The sequence below is a fragment of the Otolemur garnettii genome, unplaced genomic scaffold, assembly GCF_000181295.1.
Source record: "Otolemur garnettii isolate 467f Iridium unplaced genomic scaffold, OtoGar3 scaffold00142, whole genome shotgun sequence".
Classification (NCBI taxonomy): domain Eukaryota; kingdom Metazoa; phylum Chordata; class Mammalia; order Primates; family Galagidae; genus Otolemur; species Otolemur garnettii.
In genome coordinates, this window is record NW_003852537.1 from 1,144,524 (window position 1) to 1,162,212 (window position 17,689).

The window sequence follows — 17,689 nt, forward strand, 5'->3', positions numbered from 1 at the left end:
CCTAATGTATCTGCAAATAAAATTACAACCCTTGCTTTTTTCTGTTTTCCATTTGCCTGGATTATAGTTGTCCATCCCTTCACCCTAAGTTTATATCTATCCTTTAAGATACGTTGCAATTCTTGTATGCAGTGGGTATCTGGCCTGAGTTTTTGTATCCAGTCAGCCAACCTGTGCCTCTCTAGTGGACAATTTAAGCCATTCACATTAATTGAGAGTATCGATAAGCCTGGCAGTATTTTGAATGTCAAGTTTTTTGAAAGTCTAGTGGATGTTTTTCATCATTTTGCCACTGTGGAAGTTTGGTTTTGATCAATAATTTCAGAGTGAATTTACTTTGGTGGTAGGGCATTGTGGTGGTCATTATGGAGGATAGGTCCAAGGATATCTTGAAGAACTGATTTAGTTATGGCAAATGTTTTCAACGTATGAATGTCATTAAAGTATTTGACTTCTCCAACATATATGAAACTCAGTTTAGCTGGATTCAGGATCCTGGGCTGAAAATTGTTTTGTTTTAGGAGATTGAAGTTTGATGATCATCCTCTTCTGGTTTGAAAAGTTTTAGCAGAAAGATCTGTAGTCATTCTAATATTATTCCCCTTGTAGGTTATGATTTTCTTACATCTGGCTGCTTGCAGGATTTTCTCTTTTGTATTAACTGTGGTGAAGTTAATTACAATGTGTCTAGGGGATGCTTTATTTGGATTGAGTTGTGCTGGGGTTCTGAAACTGTCTGCTATCTGAATTTCTGTATGTCTTGCCATGTTTGGAAAGTTTTCTTCTAAGATCTCTTGGAGTAGAGCATCTGTGCCTTTCAGATCATTCTCATAACCTTCAGGCATTCCAATAAGATGAATATTTGCTTTTTTGGAGTGGTCCCACACTCTCTCAGGGAATGATCCATCTTTGCTCTCCATTTCTCTTCATCTTTGAGCTTTTACAAACATTCAAAAGCTTTGCTTTCAATGTCTGAGATCCTTTCTTCTGCCTGGTCCATACTATTACTGAGGGATTCCACTGTATTTGACAGGTCTTTGAGGGATGCAAATTCTCACTTCAATTTGTCAAAATCTTTGGTGATTTTATCTTTGAATTCATTGAATTCTTGAGCCAACTTTTGAATTACTCCTTGAACTTCTAATTCTAATTTTACTTCAGTTCTGTTAATCTTATTTGCTATCCAAATTCTGAACTCAATTTCTGACATCTCAGCCATTTGTTTATGAATAGGATCTTCTGTTGCATCTCCTTTGTCGTACCTTGGGGGAGTTGATCTACTCTGGTTATTCTTATTACCTCAGTTTTTCCACTGATTCCACCCCATGATTATTTTTCACCATTTGTTTAGAATGGCTGGTAAGGTGGAATTAAATTGAGGGCCCCTGGAGATGTAATTAATCAGCTCTTTATCAGAGTGCTGGGACTAGTGATGGCAGCTTTTCCCCTATGGCTTTATCAAGGTCTTGTTCAGTACTACAGCCTGAGACTCTGGGGACCCACTTGGTATGATGGGGCTAGGTGGGTCTGTGTTGTATTTAGCTAGACTCTGACCAATCCTAGTGGATCAGTGACTTTGGGTTGAAACCTCAGCTGTGGAGGAATACAAGTAATTAAGACACCTGCTACCCAATGGCAATAATTGGGAGAGGAGAATCAGACCCTCCCTCTATAACACAACCAGGGTATAACCTTGAGGAAGTCCCTGGGTGATCAGCCCAGCTGAAGAGTTCCAAACCAATTACCCTGGTCAGCACAAACACAGATCAAGGGGGAGAGTTCAAAAGGTTTCCAGCAACTGGACAGCAGGGGTGCACTGGCAGGTCAAGTGTGACTTGCTCTGGTGGTTCATGGAGTCAGAAAGGCCCACCAAGCAAAAGAATTATTCTGGGGGGGGGGGTTGGTCCTCTTTTCCCACTTTGCATCACCATCACCCCTAGTCACTGGTTACCCCACAGGGCCACAGCCCAGCTCTCTCTAATACTTAAGTACACCAGGGATTTGCACCTAAGTCAAAGAGGAGACAATGCCTCCCCGACTGGGCTGTCTCACTGTGCAACCTGCAGGAAGGACTATTTCAGGCTTGATTCCCTCTGGTGATCATTGGAAACTGGGTAGTGTTCCACCTGCCTCTGTGCCCAGCCAGGGGTTACTGTGGAAGAGTGTGGTTCTCTTCCTCAGAGATCACACCTCTGCCTTGGCCACACTACACCTTCTGGAACCCCTGTAGGTCAGGTCAGGTTACCTCCACATTCCACAGGACTGGGGAGGTGTTGCTCCCAAATTTGACCCCAGTGGGAGGGACTGTGGAACCACCACCACTGTCATGGGGGTGGTGCTGCTGGTATGGGGTACTGCTGTGTACAGGTGGCAGGAGCCAGGCAGGAAGCCAGAGGGTGGAGTTGTGGGCCTCAGGGTCATGGGTAACAGGAGCTGGACAGGGAACTGGGGAGCTGGTGGGCGGTGTTCTGAGGGTAGCAGAAGCAGGTGGGGTACCGGCAGGCTGTCCCAGTGGTCAGTGGCTCAGGTCCTGTGCTCTGGTCTTTCCAACATAGGCCAAGTCTCTCTCCCCTTGTGACTCCCTGCCTCTATTAAAGTTATAGTTTCAGCGCAACTGTCCCACAGCTCATGAGATGCTCTGCCCTAGCAAAAGTCTACCAAACACTCTGGATTTTGCAGAGAGTAGTCTTCCAGACCACCACATTCTCAGTTTTGTAAGATAATAAAGTTGATGGATGAGATATTTAATGTGGATTTGCCATATCATTCTAAAGTGTGTTGGCTGTTGCTGGGACAGGTTAGAGAAAAGTTTATCTCTGTGAGGACAGATAGTTAAATTTTATGATGAATAGATCAGGAATGTGAATTATTGAAAAAGTTTTCTATAGAAATGCAGCATTTAGGTGATAGCATATCAGACCAAAACAACTTGAATATTTCTTTGCAAGGTAAAACTATGTCTATACAAGATACATGGCAAAAAATCCAAGCTATCCTTTTTCAAAACACCTCTCTTAAAAAGAATGTTTCAGATGAACATTCCCCCACATAGCAAAGGTCAATGATGACCAGGGTGGTAGATGTGAATCATTTGAAAAATATGCAACTGTTATAGAATTATTAATTGGAGAATACAATGAAAGGGTCACTAAAAATCATGACATCACACTCAAATTTGCTCTTTAGCCTCACCTAGTTGATATCAACAAGAGTCTCAAAGAACTACAGATAGAATTGATTGAGCTCTCAGTAGATGACATTTTAAAGACGTTGTTTGATGCTAAGACAGATAAATTAAAGTATGGAATAATGTAGTACAATACCCACTCCTTCAGCAATATGCCTAAAAATTTTCTTGTTTTTCAACCACCTATTATTGCAAATCTACATTCTCCTGCCTACCTCAAACCAAGATGCCATTAAAGACTCACAAACCTCCATGCTACAACCAAATAGTCAAATTCTGTCTAACAAAACCAGAGTAATTAAAGGGTTAGTTAACTTTAAAATTAATACGTAGTTTCGTTTTTTTTTTTTTTTTTTTTTTTTTATTGAACGGTAACTATGTACATTAATGCACTTCTAGGGTACAGTGTAGGGTTCGTTTTTTTAAATTATTAAGTCCATAGTAGATTTTTTTCAATGTAATGTACATTTTTAAGCATATTTAATTGACATTTCTTGAATGTGGCTTTATTTGATTACGGCTAAATTAGTGTAAACTTTCAGCATGAAAATGTTTCCTATCCCTGGTACAGGGAAATATGGTTTTCTGACAATTATAAAATGGTTCTTATCTTTAAAATACTGATATGTGTTAGGCAACCAAAGATTTCATTTCCTAAGTTTTTAATAAAATTAATGGTTATCAGGTGTCAAAAACTCTAATATATAATTCCATATATAAAATGTGCCAAATAATATGTGTCATTAATAAGAAAAAATTAAGAAAGGCATAAAATGAGTTTTTTATTGAGAAAAATAATTTTATCTACTTCAGAGTTATTTAAAAGGAGGTTTGAAATATGGATTTACAAAGGATAGAGAAACAACGATAAAAAGGAACCAGAAATAGGAGAGAGATATAAACAAAGGTATGGATATGAACAAAAAGAGAGTAATTTTATTTAAGAAAATATCTTGTGTGGTAAACATTACCCTACTGGTTACTTAAGAAACAGGAAACACAAGGCAGAACAGAAAGTCCAAGCATGTCATAAGTGGTAAGTTGTGATAAGGACACAAAAGGGAACTCATGAAGGAAATTTTAGGTGTGATTAAGTTGGATATAGCTAAGATAACTCACTTGTAAAAGTCTTTCCTGAAGCGTGAACTTTGATTTTAGAACACCCTGATATAGAACTTAAAAGCTTGGTTCCCATGCTAAAACAGCAAGTGTTTCTTAAAATGTTAATTTGCCCTTCGTAAGGTTACAAGATGTTTTTATTTTTAATTCTAAAATGTATCTTTAACAGCTATTCTCTGAATTATGAACAAGTTTTTATTTCTGCCACATTTATGTCTGAGAACTGTCTAGTTTCCTTTTTTCCCAATTTCTTTGATTTCAGGTTTATTTTATAGGTCTAGAAAAGTAAAGTTTTATTCCAGCATAACTTGATCTTGTATTCTTGGTTTTTCTTAATATGTCTAAATTGTTTCATGTAAACAGGCCTTTGTCGGCTATTACTAAATGTATTCCTCTGCTCAAGGTAACTGGTCTAGGAAAAAAAATTCTGGGCTTTTCTAAGATAATTCCCTGTGCTTCATGTTCTCTGTATTAGGTGCTGACTATTTTGAAAAACTGAACTTTAAAAGAGTTCAAATTTTTCATCCATGTAACTTTCTGAAGTCTTTTGATTATTACTCTGCTTAAATGCATATTATTTAACTATTACTTAGCAATGACTTGTGGTTCTGTTGAAGGAATAAAAACTGAAGTCCTTACTTAGCTAACAGGTCTCCTTGGAGTCTCCAAAACATGCTCCCAATTCTGGGTTTTGCTCTTTTTATTCTCTTTGCCTACAACCTGCTTCCTCAAGAGCTTTTCACAACTTTATCCTTCTTTTAATGTGAGTTTCCATTTTGAAAGACCTTGTCCAACTACATGTGATGTTTTAAAAATATATCCAATTCTTCACCATTCTTCTCATCAACAGATGGAGTCTAATTCCTCTTCATGTGAATAACTGTCTCACCTAAGTGACTCACTTCTAACAAATACAATGTAAAGGCAGTGATATTTTGTTACTTCCCAGAATGAGTCATAAAGGGCAATATATGAGATGCCTACCCTTGATACAGAGCTTCCATGCTGTGAGGAAGCCCAAGGCACATTGATAGACTACATAGGTGTTCTGGCAACAGCCCCCACTATGACCCCAGCTGACAGCCAGCATCAGCCATAAGAAATGGGAGTGAGGAATCCTTCTAGATGACTCCAGCTCCAGCCCATTTAACAGCAAAAACATTAGTGCTCTCGTGGGGAAATCTGATGAGTTCATCTCAGTCACCCCCAGAAATGTGAGAGAGAAAATAAGTGAATACTACTGTTTTGAGCCACTAAGTTTAGATTCCTTGTTATTAAGCAATAGATAACTGTACTACAACCTTTCCACAGTAGCACTCCCTACTATTCCACTTCCTACGATCTTTATTCTGTCATAAATAAAAAACACTTTTCTTTTTAAACCTTTACTGCTGACGTAAACTTGTTTTGTTTTCCCTATTCTAAACTTGATGCCATGGAACATTAGCTGCATGAAAATACAAACTTTGTTTTCTTTTTTGGTATATCCCTCCTACCTAGAATGGTGCCTGACACATAATAGTCTCTTGAGTGCAAACTGTACTGTTCAATGGATGTACCTTTAGCCCTGAGGCTTGGAGGAGGCAGCCAAGTTGAACAGAGACAGTAAGAAAGTGAGAGTATTATGCGACTTGGAAATTACTGCACAGGAGATATTTATTATTCTCATTATGTATGAGTATATATCTATTTTTCCATTAGTAGTCCTTAATTAGGCCATTTTAATGTGAATGTTGTAAAGATTTTTTCATATTTTTATAAAAGGCAATTTATTTATTTATTTTTATTTTTTTAAGGCAATTTATTTTTGAAATAAAAATTAAAATTCTGGTGAGTTTATAGGAGCTCCTGAATTCCTAAGAATGACTAAACTTCTGACCTCTATAGTTGCACTGTTTGAGGATGACAAGGAGCATGTTCCTCTCCCTGAAGTCCTCAGCAAGCAGCCCCAGGCCAAGACTAGAGCCAGTCTGAAAAGGTGTTTGCCATAAGAGAAGAAATATCTTCTTCTTCTTTGGGAGAAGACTCTGAGCCAGGAAGTCTCCCTATAAACCACCACGAGCAAGGTTAGCTCTAGGTTGCTCATATTTATTAATTGCTGACCCTCTTTGTTTTTCCTGTTCAATTCATTTTTTTCCCTATGGGGCCAAATCCCTTCATTATTTCACATAATAGCAAATGCACACTGAGGGAAGACCTTTTCTTCATGCTGATGTCAATTTTTTGTGGGTTTGAGGTGAGATTTTGTTGCTATTATTGTGGTTTTATGGGCAAAGACCTGGGAATGCCTGAATGCTGCTCTCCCAAACATCCCAGACCCTGGAGACTCTGGGAACAGTAGCTATCACTGGTTTCAAGTACTACTTTATTAGCTTCTAAACCATGCCCCAGATCCTCGATCATTGTGCTCATTAGGAACAGGTGAACTGGAAAATAGTCTAGGTCTGTTCTGCCCATTCTGAGGTCTAAATCTGAGTTGAAGACTTGTGGGTTCAGGCCCATGGTGGACAGAGGGAGATTTCTGATTGGCACCCAAGTGGGGGACTCCAGCAAGACATATGGGTAGAAGAGGGCAAATCCAGGCTGGAAGACAGCTCTATCCCCAGATGCTGAAACTGTGGGGCACACTGCCCTTCATGGGATAGGGCCCAAAGATCTCCTTGGGCTCTAACCGAGTGGATATGTAATTATTTTTCTTTTGGTGAGGTCAGAGATAGAAAGGGAATTAGTTAAGGCAAAATCACGGGGGAGAAGATCATAAGTGTTCTTGCTGTTGTCATTGTCATCATCTCACCATCATTATCATCGACATCCTTTTGTTGAGTCATTGTTTTAAACCAGGTACCATGATAGATTCTTCTGAGTATGTGATTATTAAGATCAATGAGGTCTTTTTATAAAACTTAAAAGGACTCAGCAATCCCATTTGGGGTAGAGATTGGGGTGAACATGAAAGATGCCAAGAAGAGCATGAAAATGTCGTCATAGAATTGGAGTCGTATGGTGCTCTAGAGGGGAAAGGAACACCTTGATGTGGCTTCATGAAGAACATCATCTTTGATCTCAGACTTGGAAGAAGAATAGAATTTTATAGAAATAGCAGGATGGACTAGTATGAACAGCATAAATAGAAACAGCATGTTTGGTAGAATGGTGAATTCTAGACTTATTGGAGCAGGGCAAAATGGCCAGAAATTGGAGGGACCTGGACTAGAAGCCAGTTGTAGTGACCTTCTGAGAAATGATTTTTCTTCCACTGCACCCCTTGCAGCCCAGGATATTACTCTGTTATGTAGGAAACCACCCATCTTTATAAGACATTTCTCTCTCTTGTGTCACTTTCAGGAAAACTTGTGGAGGAGCTCATTCATGAGGGTTATGATGGCTTATTCTCTTCATATTCTTCATGCCCAGAGAAGCAATGCTAGGCCAGGTCTCCCTTCTTTCTTTACCATGTGGATGGCAGACCTTTCTTTCCTAGAATAAAGAGAGCACATGGTGGGACAGTGTGGGGTCTGCTCAGGGCTCAGCAGGGTCAGTGGGGGACAGTCACTGTTGGTACTCCTGGCATGAGAGCCTGGAGTTGCAGGAATCCTCCAGCAAGAAGGCAAGCCCAGAAGTGGGACAGCTTCCAGGAAGACAGTGAAGCCTGTCCCTGCAGCTGGGTTCAATACAGAACATGGGGATACAGTGGGGTGACAGAGGCAGTATATGCAGAGAACAGGAAATCAGGCTACATGAAGGTTGAGGACTGGGAACTGAGGGCAGCCATGGCAGCTGTCAGAAGCATTTCTTTGGCATTGGCCAGTAGCACTGTTCTCAGACCCTTGTGAGTTTGTCTTTAACATGGAATGTATGACCTTTCCATATTCTCCAGAAGATGTGCAGGTGCAGATAAATTTGCATCTGTTTATGTGGTTCTAAGACTTTAGGGGAGAGTTTATTCCTTTCTTAGTGTTCTGGGAGTACCCTGTACAGTGGACACAGTCTCAGACTTGTAAATGACCTCCTAGAATAGCGATGGGCACTCCCCAGCCCAAGAGTTAACCCTGCCCTGTCTGTGCACCTGTTCCTGGGGTTCATTCCCTTCCCAACATAAAGGCCCTGAGGGGAAAATCTGCTAGGTCACAGCCCATAGTTTACTCAGAGCTCCCTTCACGTCCTTGTTCCTTAGGCAGTAGATGAAGGGACACTAGTGAGAGTGGTAATTTGGGGGATATCTTGAGGGCATTACATCAGATTGGAAACTCACACCAGTTTGCTCACTCTCTCCACAGACTTGAGCTCCTGGGGCAGGGTGCCATTATGGGGGTGCAGCCACAGAGGATTGTAACATCAGGGAATCTCAGCTGTTGTGTCATCACATCTAGGGAGCTCCTGCTGATGTTCCCCAGCACAAGATCAGAGAGAAGCAGTGGCCTAGTGCTGCTGGACCCAAGGGAACTGCATGATTTCTAGTCCTCTAGCTGGCAGGGAGTGCTCCTCCTAAGGGAAGAGAAAGTACAGCTCACTGAGGAAATCAAAGGGAGCACTTTTCAGTGCCTGAGAGCCCCTTACTTGGGGCTATGAATGGTATTCCATTTTCAGCAGAGGCACAAAATGTATGTGGGGGAGTGCAATCATATCTCACTTGCTAAGTGACCTCTTTGCTTGAGCCCAGGCATAGAGAAGGAGCTTCTCTCCCTCTGCCCCTCACTGCTGCAGACACAGCCCTTAGTGCTCCCTTGGGACTCTGGCACAGGCGAGGGTAAGAACAGCTTCTCTGTGGCTGTAAGGGGCAACTGTGATATGGTTTTCCGCCTGGGCTTGCACAAAGGCAGGTTCCCTCCGTCCCTGCAGAGAGCTCAGCGTTCCTCCATCAAACTGCGGGAGAGCCAGAAAGCAAGAGAGCCGTGTATTTGAGGACGAGGGTGGGTGGGGGAATGCATTTCCAGAGGGCACAGGTTTTAGTGTTGAGCCGCAGGACGGGATCCTACTGCTCTAGGCTATACTGCAGACTGGAAATAGACAACAGTGTCTGACACAAGCGAACATCACCAGCGCCAGGACGGGGGCGTGACAGAAAACGTCACAAATACTGCAGGAGGTCCCAGCCCTCGGCAGCCCTTCTCCTGGTTCCCCTGCCCCCTGCAGGGATCAGTGGAGGCGGTGGAGCCCAAAGACTCCCCGATGTCCCTGTTAGGGCAGGTGCTTGCGCTCACCACTGGGGACCTGAGGGCGGGCTTGCCTGGTCAAACTCCGCACAGCTTCTCCGCCATTTCTATGACTGACAGCAGTGCCCAGGCCACAGTGGCCTCCTTGGACCACCAGACCTCTCTAACCAGAGGGCGGCTCCCGCAAAGAAAGATCAAACATAGACCTTTGTGCTACCAACGCCTGTTCTTACCTGTAAGTGCTGCCTCCTGGCTTGGAGGTCGAACTTCACAACCCAATACAAAATCTGCAGGCGCAAGGACACATCACTTGGGAATGAGACCCCAGCTCAGCTAAGAGGCCAGGAGCTTGCTTAGATGCCCAGCACAGCACTGCTACAACCAGCATTGGGAAATCCACCACACGGAGGCTGTCTATAATAGAAGAATTCATACAGAGTCTTGGACACTGAAAGCTCCCAGATGCAAACCCAAATGACCTTGCTCTATACAGTCATATCCTCAAGGAAAAAACAAAGTTCCATCCAAACAAAAGTAAATCCAAAATAACAAGAAGGGACAGTTTCTCCACATGAGAAGGAAGTACCATAAAGTCTCAGAATTGCTGCTAGAGCAGCCATGGTGACAATCTAAGACAATGAGATTTGAGTTTCTCCTGCCTGGTCTGTGCACCTACTCCTGGAGTCCATTCCCTTCCCATCACAAAATCCCTAAGGGGAAGTCAGCTGTGTCATAGTCCACAGAATAAAGCTTTCAGGCTGAACAGTTTCCTTAGGGCTCCTTTAATGTCTTTGTTTCTCAAGCAGTAGATGAAGGGATTCAGCATGGGAGTCACCACCATGTACATCACTGAAGCCAGTGAATCCTTGTCAGCAGAGTGGGAGGATGAGGGGCTCAGATAGACCCCTGTGATAGTCCCATAGAAGAGGATGACCACAGTCAGGTGGGAGCCACAGGTGGAGAAGGCCTTTTGTTTACCACGGGCAGATGGGATCCTGAGCACAGCCGACACAATGCGTGTGTAGGAGACAAGAATGCCAAGGAAGGGCATGAGGACGATCATGCCCCCCACCAGCAGGATCATGAGTTGGTTGAGCTGGGTGTTGGAACAGGAGAGCTGGAGCAGGGGAAGGAGGTCACAGAAGAAGTAAGGGATAATGTTGCTGGCACAGAAGTCCAGCCGTGCCATGAGCAGGGTGTGTAATAGGGAGTGGAGGCTGGCAATGAGCCATGAGCTTCCCAGCATCAGGGCACAGACATGCAGACTCATCTTGGAGGAGTAATGCAGGGGATGGCAGATGGCCACATGGCGGTCATAGGCCATTGCTGTTAAGAGGAAGTTGTCCATGTTGGCAAGCAGGATGCAGAAGTAGATCTGGGCTAGGCAGCCTCTGTAGGAGATGGACTGAGTCTGTGTCTGGATGTTCACAAGCATCTTGGGGACTGTGGCAGAAATGAAGCAGAAATCTACCAGGGAGAGGTTGCTGAGGAAGAAGTACATGGGAGTGTGGAGACGGACATCTGAGCCAATGGCCAGGATCATGAGCAAGTTCCCTGCAGTGCCAACCAGGTACATGGCAAGGAAGAGCCCAAAGACTAGCTCCTGCCTCTCTGGCTGACTGGAGAGCCCTAGGAGGATAAACTCAGAAGCGCTTGTGTGATTCCTGCTCTCCATGGGTGACTTGTCCTGCTGAGAGAGCCAGACAGCCACAGATGAGTGAGACACAGAGGTTCCCGTATCTTCCTCTGTCTAATCTGCATTCTCTGAACTCACACCTAGTCACATCACTGCTTTTTTTTTTTTGGTACAAACCTCAAAGAGGGCCTTCAGGGAGCCCTAAAAAGGCATAAAAGCAGGATACCTATGGCCTTGACATACCTTTTAACATCAGGGTTTTGTTTATGTTACTGCTAAAATTCTGTTGGCTCTGGACTAAGCCCCATCTGCCATTACTCAGTGGAGAATCCTGATGTTGTATGGCCATGCATTCATTGGTGACAGAAATAAGGGGGTTACTTAGACTGTTTTATCCTCAAATTTTCATTATGCTTTAATTCTTTGATCTGAGCAACTGATTGTGTCTCATGATTAAACAAAAAGCTACAGAAATGTAATTCCTCCCATTCCCTATGAGGGCTAACTGAAGATCATTGTGGGAGCACAATGGCAAATGTGCAGAACCAGAAAGCATTGTCTATACACACCCTTCTTCTCCACACACCTCCTTCCCCTGTGATATTTTATCTCCCTTGGTTCCCAATACTCCATAGAGCCCAGAGGTCTGGGGACTTTGGCTGCTTCTCATGATCAATTCCAGGTACCTTGGTCCTGTGCTGATGCTGGGGAATGGAAAAGGTCAGGGTAGCCTGGAAAGAATAGCCTGCTGACTGGGATGGCTCATCCAGCCCTTCTGCCTGAACTTATCCAGGAGTGTCCTCCCTTCTGAAAGGTGAAGAGAGACAGTTGGCTGTTGCCTCTGCAGATACCAAAGAGAAACTGCAGGTGTAACATTGCCTGAGGTCACAGAGATCATGGAGGAGCCATAGGGGAACCTCACTGAATTGGAATTCATAATATAGTAGTTCAGAGAAACTTCAGCTGAAGTTTCATTAGACATAGCATAAATTATTTTTTATGGCTTCACAAGAAGGAGTGGGATTTAGGTCCTATGAGAAAGCAAATCTATGATGAGGAAGGGAAGAAGGAAAGGACTGGAGTTAGTGTGCTGGTTGGGGATGGGACACAGGTGATGGGAACCTCAGTCTGGGAGGGCTCTGGGAGGTAGAGTCCTGACCTCTGGGCAATGGGTGAGGGTGAGAAAGAGAATAGGTTTTGGGAGACTGACTTCGCCCCTGCCATAATGTTGCTGAGGTTGGGCCTGCTTGGAGCAAAGAACTTACCAGCACAATTGGGCAGGGCAAAGTGGGGATGGAGAGCTCAGCTATGCAGGAACTCTCAGCTGGGTTCTTGGACTGGGCTGAGAGCTGTTCCTTGGTATGGAAGATAAATGGCTCATTTTGAGTTGGTATTCTACCGATTTGATTCTTTTAGGAACCAATGCTTTTGTTTCTTTGGTGGGGATTTTTTTGAAAATGAAAACCATAAGATGAAAGTGTGAGAGCCTAAGACAAGAGAAAGCTATCTGTTGATAAGAATAACTGTAAATAAATATACAGTAGTTGACATGACTAAGATCTTCATCTGATCCCTAATCAGTAAAGAGCTTTGGTTAGGTGATGTGAGAGAAAGAAACAATACAGGATATTTCTCTCATTCACAAAAAGCTTCTAGTCGGATGTGAAACATTCACATCTATAACTAGGGCTAGGAAGCTGACACTTACTGAGCACTTTCTGTGGCAATGTTTTGTGTGTGATATACAGACCTAGCATGTACCTGTGTATAATTGCATCCTTACGTGAGCCTAGATGAAGTCAGCATCATTATTCTTCTTTTACAGATGAGTAAACTGAGACAGAAAGGGTTTAAATAATTTCTCCCAAAGACATCAGCATTTAATTCTAGGTCAGTGTGTTTTCAAAGCAATTCTTCATTTCACAGCTTTGATTTTCTCAGAAAGACCAGGAATAAGTGTAACTGGGAATCTTAAACTTACAGCATATGTGTAAATGTACTGGGAAGTCCTAGGGTAAGCATGTTGGGACTGGAGTAGGTGAATGGTGCAAGTTGGGGAGGGAGAGTCTGTTCTGGTGTGGCAGTTGTGTAAACGCTGAGGGTGACAATGCAGGTGAGCAGGCAGGCAGGGTGTGCACCCACAAAGGCTTGTCCTTTCCTTGGCTAATATTCCTTCCTGGCCTTGGCTAAGTCTGTTCTCCCTCCACTTCCAATCTCCCCAGTTCTCTTCCATAGATATAGGAGAAGAAAATTCTTCTCAATACTACTTTCTAGTTTTAGGAAAATTCTCTTTCCAAGGATTTCTGTTTTAAGAAAACCAAAGCTAAGAAAGTCTCCTTAAAAGCAGAAAGGGCTTTCCCCCTAGTTTATGGATCACCACTGTCAACATGCAGACATCTCCCAGTTTAAAGATCCACCCTTGACCCTCTAGCTTATCACATAAAAATAAATGATTATTTAAAAATATATAAAATATCCCCAAAGGGTCAAAAAGTAGAGAACATGAATATCATGCTACTAGAGAAAACTATAAAGTTACTAGTTTCTAAAATGGTATCTGATCCCAATGAAGAAAATTTTCTAACATTCTAGGAACCAATAATTCATTCAGCAGTACAAAAATTTAGAAATATAGAAAATGATGGCATGATCTACAAAAGGATATAGTGGCAATGTCTGTCTAAAGCTGTTGTAAGGATTTAGAAAATGCACATAACATGCTTAGAATAGTGTATTGCACATAGTACAGACCCAGTGAATATTAACTATGATTATTATTACTATTATTCAATCCTGTTTAGAGGCACATATGATTGTAATCCTGAACATAGTATGGACAATGAAAAGAATATTTTATGTCGATTTTGTTTATAGACATAAATACAAATGCCACTGATAAAATATTTGTAAATAAAGAAAGCAACATAATGAAAACAATATTAGCTATTAACCTCAAAGAAATATATTAACCTAGTTTATCATAAGCAAAATATCAGAATAATGTCATTAGATCCAGATAAGGCATCCAGATAAATTTATCATTGCTTTATAGAGGAGAACTCTCAAAATATTAGAAATGTTTCTTTAATATAAATTGTGTATGTAATGAGTCAACATTTTATTATTGAAGAACACTCCAATATTTTCCTTAAGAAGAAGAAATGGGTTTGGTGCCTGTGGCTCAAGCAGCTAAGGCGCCAGCCACATACACCTAAGGTGGCGGGTTCGAATCCCCAGCCCAGGCCCGCCAAACAACAATGACTGCTGCAACCAAAAAATGGCCAGGTGTTGTGGCGGGCGCCTGTGGTCCCAGCTACTTGGGAGGCTGAGGCAGGAGACTCGCTTGAGCCCAGGAATTGGAGGTTGCTGTGAGCTGTGATGTCACAGCACTCTACCCAGGGGGACAGCTTGAGGCTCCGTCTCAAAAAAAAAAAAAAGAAGAAGAAATGAATGTTCTCAGTTCTTATTTCTCAATTAACATTTCCCTAGAAATGAAAATAAAAAACAATCTATCTGAAAATAAAAAACAAATATAAACATAACATTTTACAAAAGATGTATTTATAACTAAGCTATTAAAAGAAATAAAGCCATTGTTAGAAATATTTAAGCAAAGGTGCAGAATATAATATCACTCAAATTATTGAATTAATTGATTACCTGTATACTAACGCAAAGTAATCATTAAAAGAAAGAATGAAAATGATGATTTTTATTCCCACTACTAATGAAATTGAATATTTGAATTTGAATTCAACTTGATATATAAAATATTTGTTCAAAGAAAGTTTATTATAGATAAAATTAAGGAATATATAAGATATAAATAGATCCTAATTGAAAGGTATACATATATTCAAATCATTACATTTTCCAAGGAAATATATGGAATTTTTATCTATGTGCTTACTTTATTAACTTATCTAATAAATTAACAAATGTACCCTATACACCAGGCACTGTATTATGTACTTAAATATTAGCTATTTAATTCTACTCCAAATTCAATAGGTAGGTACTCTTATCTAACAGAAGATTATAAAAATTAAGTAAATGTATAAAAATATAGGAATTTAATATTTTGGAACACAGAATGAAACAAATCATATGAAAAAAGAAGATAATTGATTCAAAGATATTTGTTGAAACATTATTCTTAAATTAAAAAAAAATTACAACCAAAAAATTCAATGTAACAGAAGGATAGATTTGCAAACTATGTCATGTCAATGCAATTGCATCTCTTTACAGATAGTAAAAATGACAGTGTGTCAATTTTGGGATATTTTTCAGAACAAAAAGTATCCTGTACTACAGATGGAATTTGTGCTAGAATGTTTGCACATAACACTAACAAAAATAAGATGTTAATTTGGAGAGTGATTGGATCAAACTGAGGTTTAAACTCCACTAGTTTATTTCCTGCTAAGCTGCTGACATACATCACAATGTGGCAATGAGGCCATTCAAGCAGTCACCTGCTTTGCTGCTGAACCTGTCTTAGTGCCCACAAACATTTTCTGAGGTCTCTGCCCAGGTTAAACATCAGAAGGGATTGGAATTTCCAGACAACAGAATTGCTGGAGAAGCCTCCATTGTAGGGAATGAAGGCAGTGGCTGAGTGAGGTTGTCCAGGAGCTGAATCCTGTGTGATTTAGGAAGTCTGCACTCTGCTAACACTGTGAGGGTTGGATCTCTGGCTGGATTCCAAGGTTCCCTATAGGTTTTAGGTTCTGGGATGTGGGAGAGAAGTATCTCTTCCTGCCCCCACATTGGCACTAACCTGTGCAGTTGGTCTGATTTCTGCCTCAGCCGCTTAGTGAGTTACTCCTCTCTAAGGAGAGCAAAAAGATCACAAGCAGCCTGAGGCTGGAGACACAAGCCTAGGCCCCATGAAAAGCAGATGAAAAAGCAGATGGGTAGAAGACAGGGTGGGGCAGGTAGCTGAGAACAGAGCCCCATTCCCTAATTCTCAGGCCAAGGAGAGGTGTGTGGGCCTCACACTTGGATTATTTGTAGGGCTACTCTTGGTCTTTAGGGAGCCATCTCTAGGGGTATTGTTAGAAATAAATGTGCAGTAATTTCCTAGGATCCTGTTGGGCCCATTTCTCCTGGGCTCTAGACACATCATGTCCTTAGGGTTTTTCCACTAGAAAGTGGTTGCCCTCAGTGGTTTAATTTTCTACTTTTGTCTCCAGGGGAAATTTTCCCATTTTTTTACTTGTTTTCTTCAGTCCAGGGAATTCATCTTATTGACTCTATCAGATCAGAACTCTAAATTCAATCATGATGGATTTTGCTAAATTGTAGTAAAAGACCCATAGCATAAAATTTGCTATTTTAACCATTCTTCAGTGGACAGTCAGCACTGTTAAGTATATTCACATTGCTGTGCAACCAATCCTACAACTTTTTTTATTTCTCCAAACTGAAACCCTGGACCCATTAAAAAAGAACTCCCTGTTCCTTCCTCCTCCCAGCCCCTGGAGACTGTCATTCTACTTTCTGTCTCTATACTTTTATTCCTCTAGGTACTGCATATGAGAGGAATCATACAATACTTGTAATTTTGTGGTTGGCTTATTTTATTCAGCATATTGCCCTCAAGATTCATTGATGTTGTGGCATGTGTCACAGTTCCCTTCCTTTTTAAGGCCAAATAACATTCACTTGTATGAATATATCATATGTTTTTCCATTCATCTGTCCATGGACACTTGGGTTGTTTCCACCTTTTGGCTATTGTGAACAATGCTGCTATGAACAAAACTATAAAAATATCTCTTAGAGATTCTACTTTCAATATTTTAGATATATATCCAGAAACAGAATTGCTGGATTCTATGGTAACTGAATTCTTAATTTTTTAAAGAACCATCACATTTTTCTATAGCTTGGTACCATTTTACATTTCCACCAAGAAGAATGCACAAAGGTTCCAATCCCTACATACCTTTGCCAACACTTGTTATTTTCTGGATTTTAAAATAATAGGTGTCCTAACAGGTATGAGATGAAATCCCATTGTGGATTTTGATTGCATTTCCCTAATGATTTATGATGTTGGACATTTTTTATTTACTTTTTGTCCATTTATATATCTTCTTTGGAGAAATTTCTATTCAAGTCCTTTACCCAAATTTAAGTCAGGTTTTGTGTCTAGTTTTGTTGCTGTTGTCGAGCTGTAGGAATTCTTTAATTCTAGATTTTAGCTCCTTATCACATATATGACTTGCAAATATTTTCTCACATGCTATTGGTTGCTTTTATCCTCTGTTGATTGTGCATTTTGGTGCACAGAACTTTAATTTTGAAGTAGTCCAAATTATCTATGTTTCTTTGTTGTCCTTGTTTTTGGTGTCATATCCAAGAAACCTCTGCCAAATCTAATGTCATGAATCTTTATCCCTATGTTTTCTTTTAAAAGTTTTGTACCCAAAAAGAAAAGCCCAGGACCAGATGGCTTCACATCAGAGTTCTACCAAACCTTTAAAGAAGAACTAGTACCTATATTATTCAACCTTTTCCAAAACATTGAAAAAGACAGAATACTACCCAACACATTCTATGAAGCAAACATCACCTTGATTCCCA

At 41.1% G+C, this 17,689-nt stretch overlaps 1 protein-coding gene across 1 annotated transcript; it reads right to left on the reverse strand.

Moving 5' to 3' along the window:
- Positions 1 to 10,189: 10,189 nt before the first annotated feature.
- Positions 10,190 to 11,134, reverse strand: LOC100940337 (olfactory receptor 1F12-like). Its single transcript, XM_003798918.1, has one exon. The coding sequence runs from the start codon at positions 11,132 to 11,134 to the stop codon at positions 10,190 to 10,192; it is 945 nt and encodes a 314-aa protein (XP_003798966.1).
- Between the last annotated feature and the right edge of the window lie 6,555 nt (positions 11,135 to 17,689).

Coding starts and splice junctions, on each gene's coding strand:
- LOC100940337 (XM_003798918.1), bottom strand. CDS start 11,134: ATGGAGAGCAGGAATCACACAAGCGCTTCTGAGTTTATCCTCCTAGGG.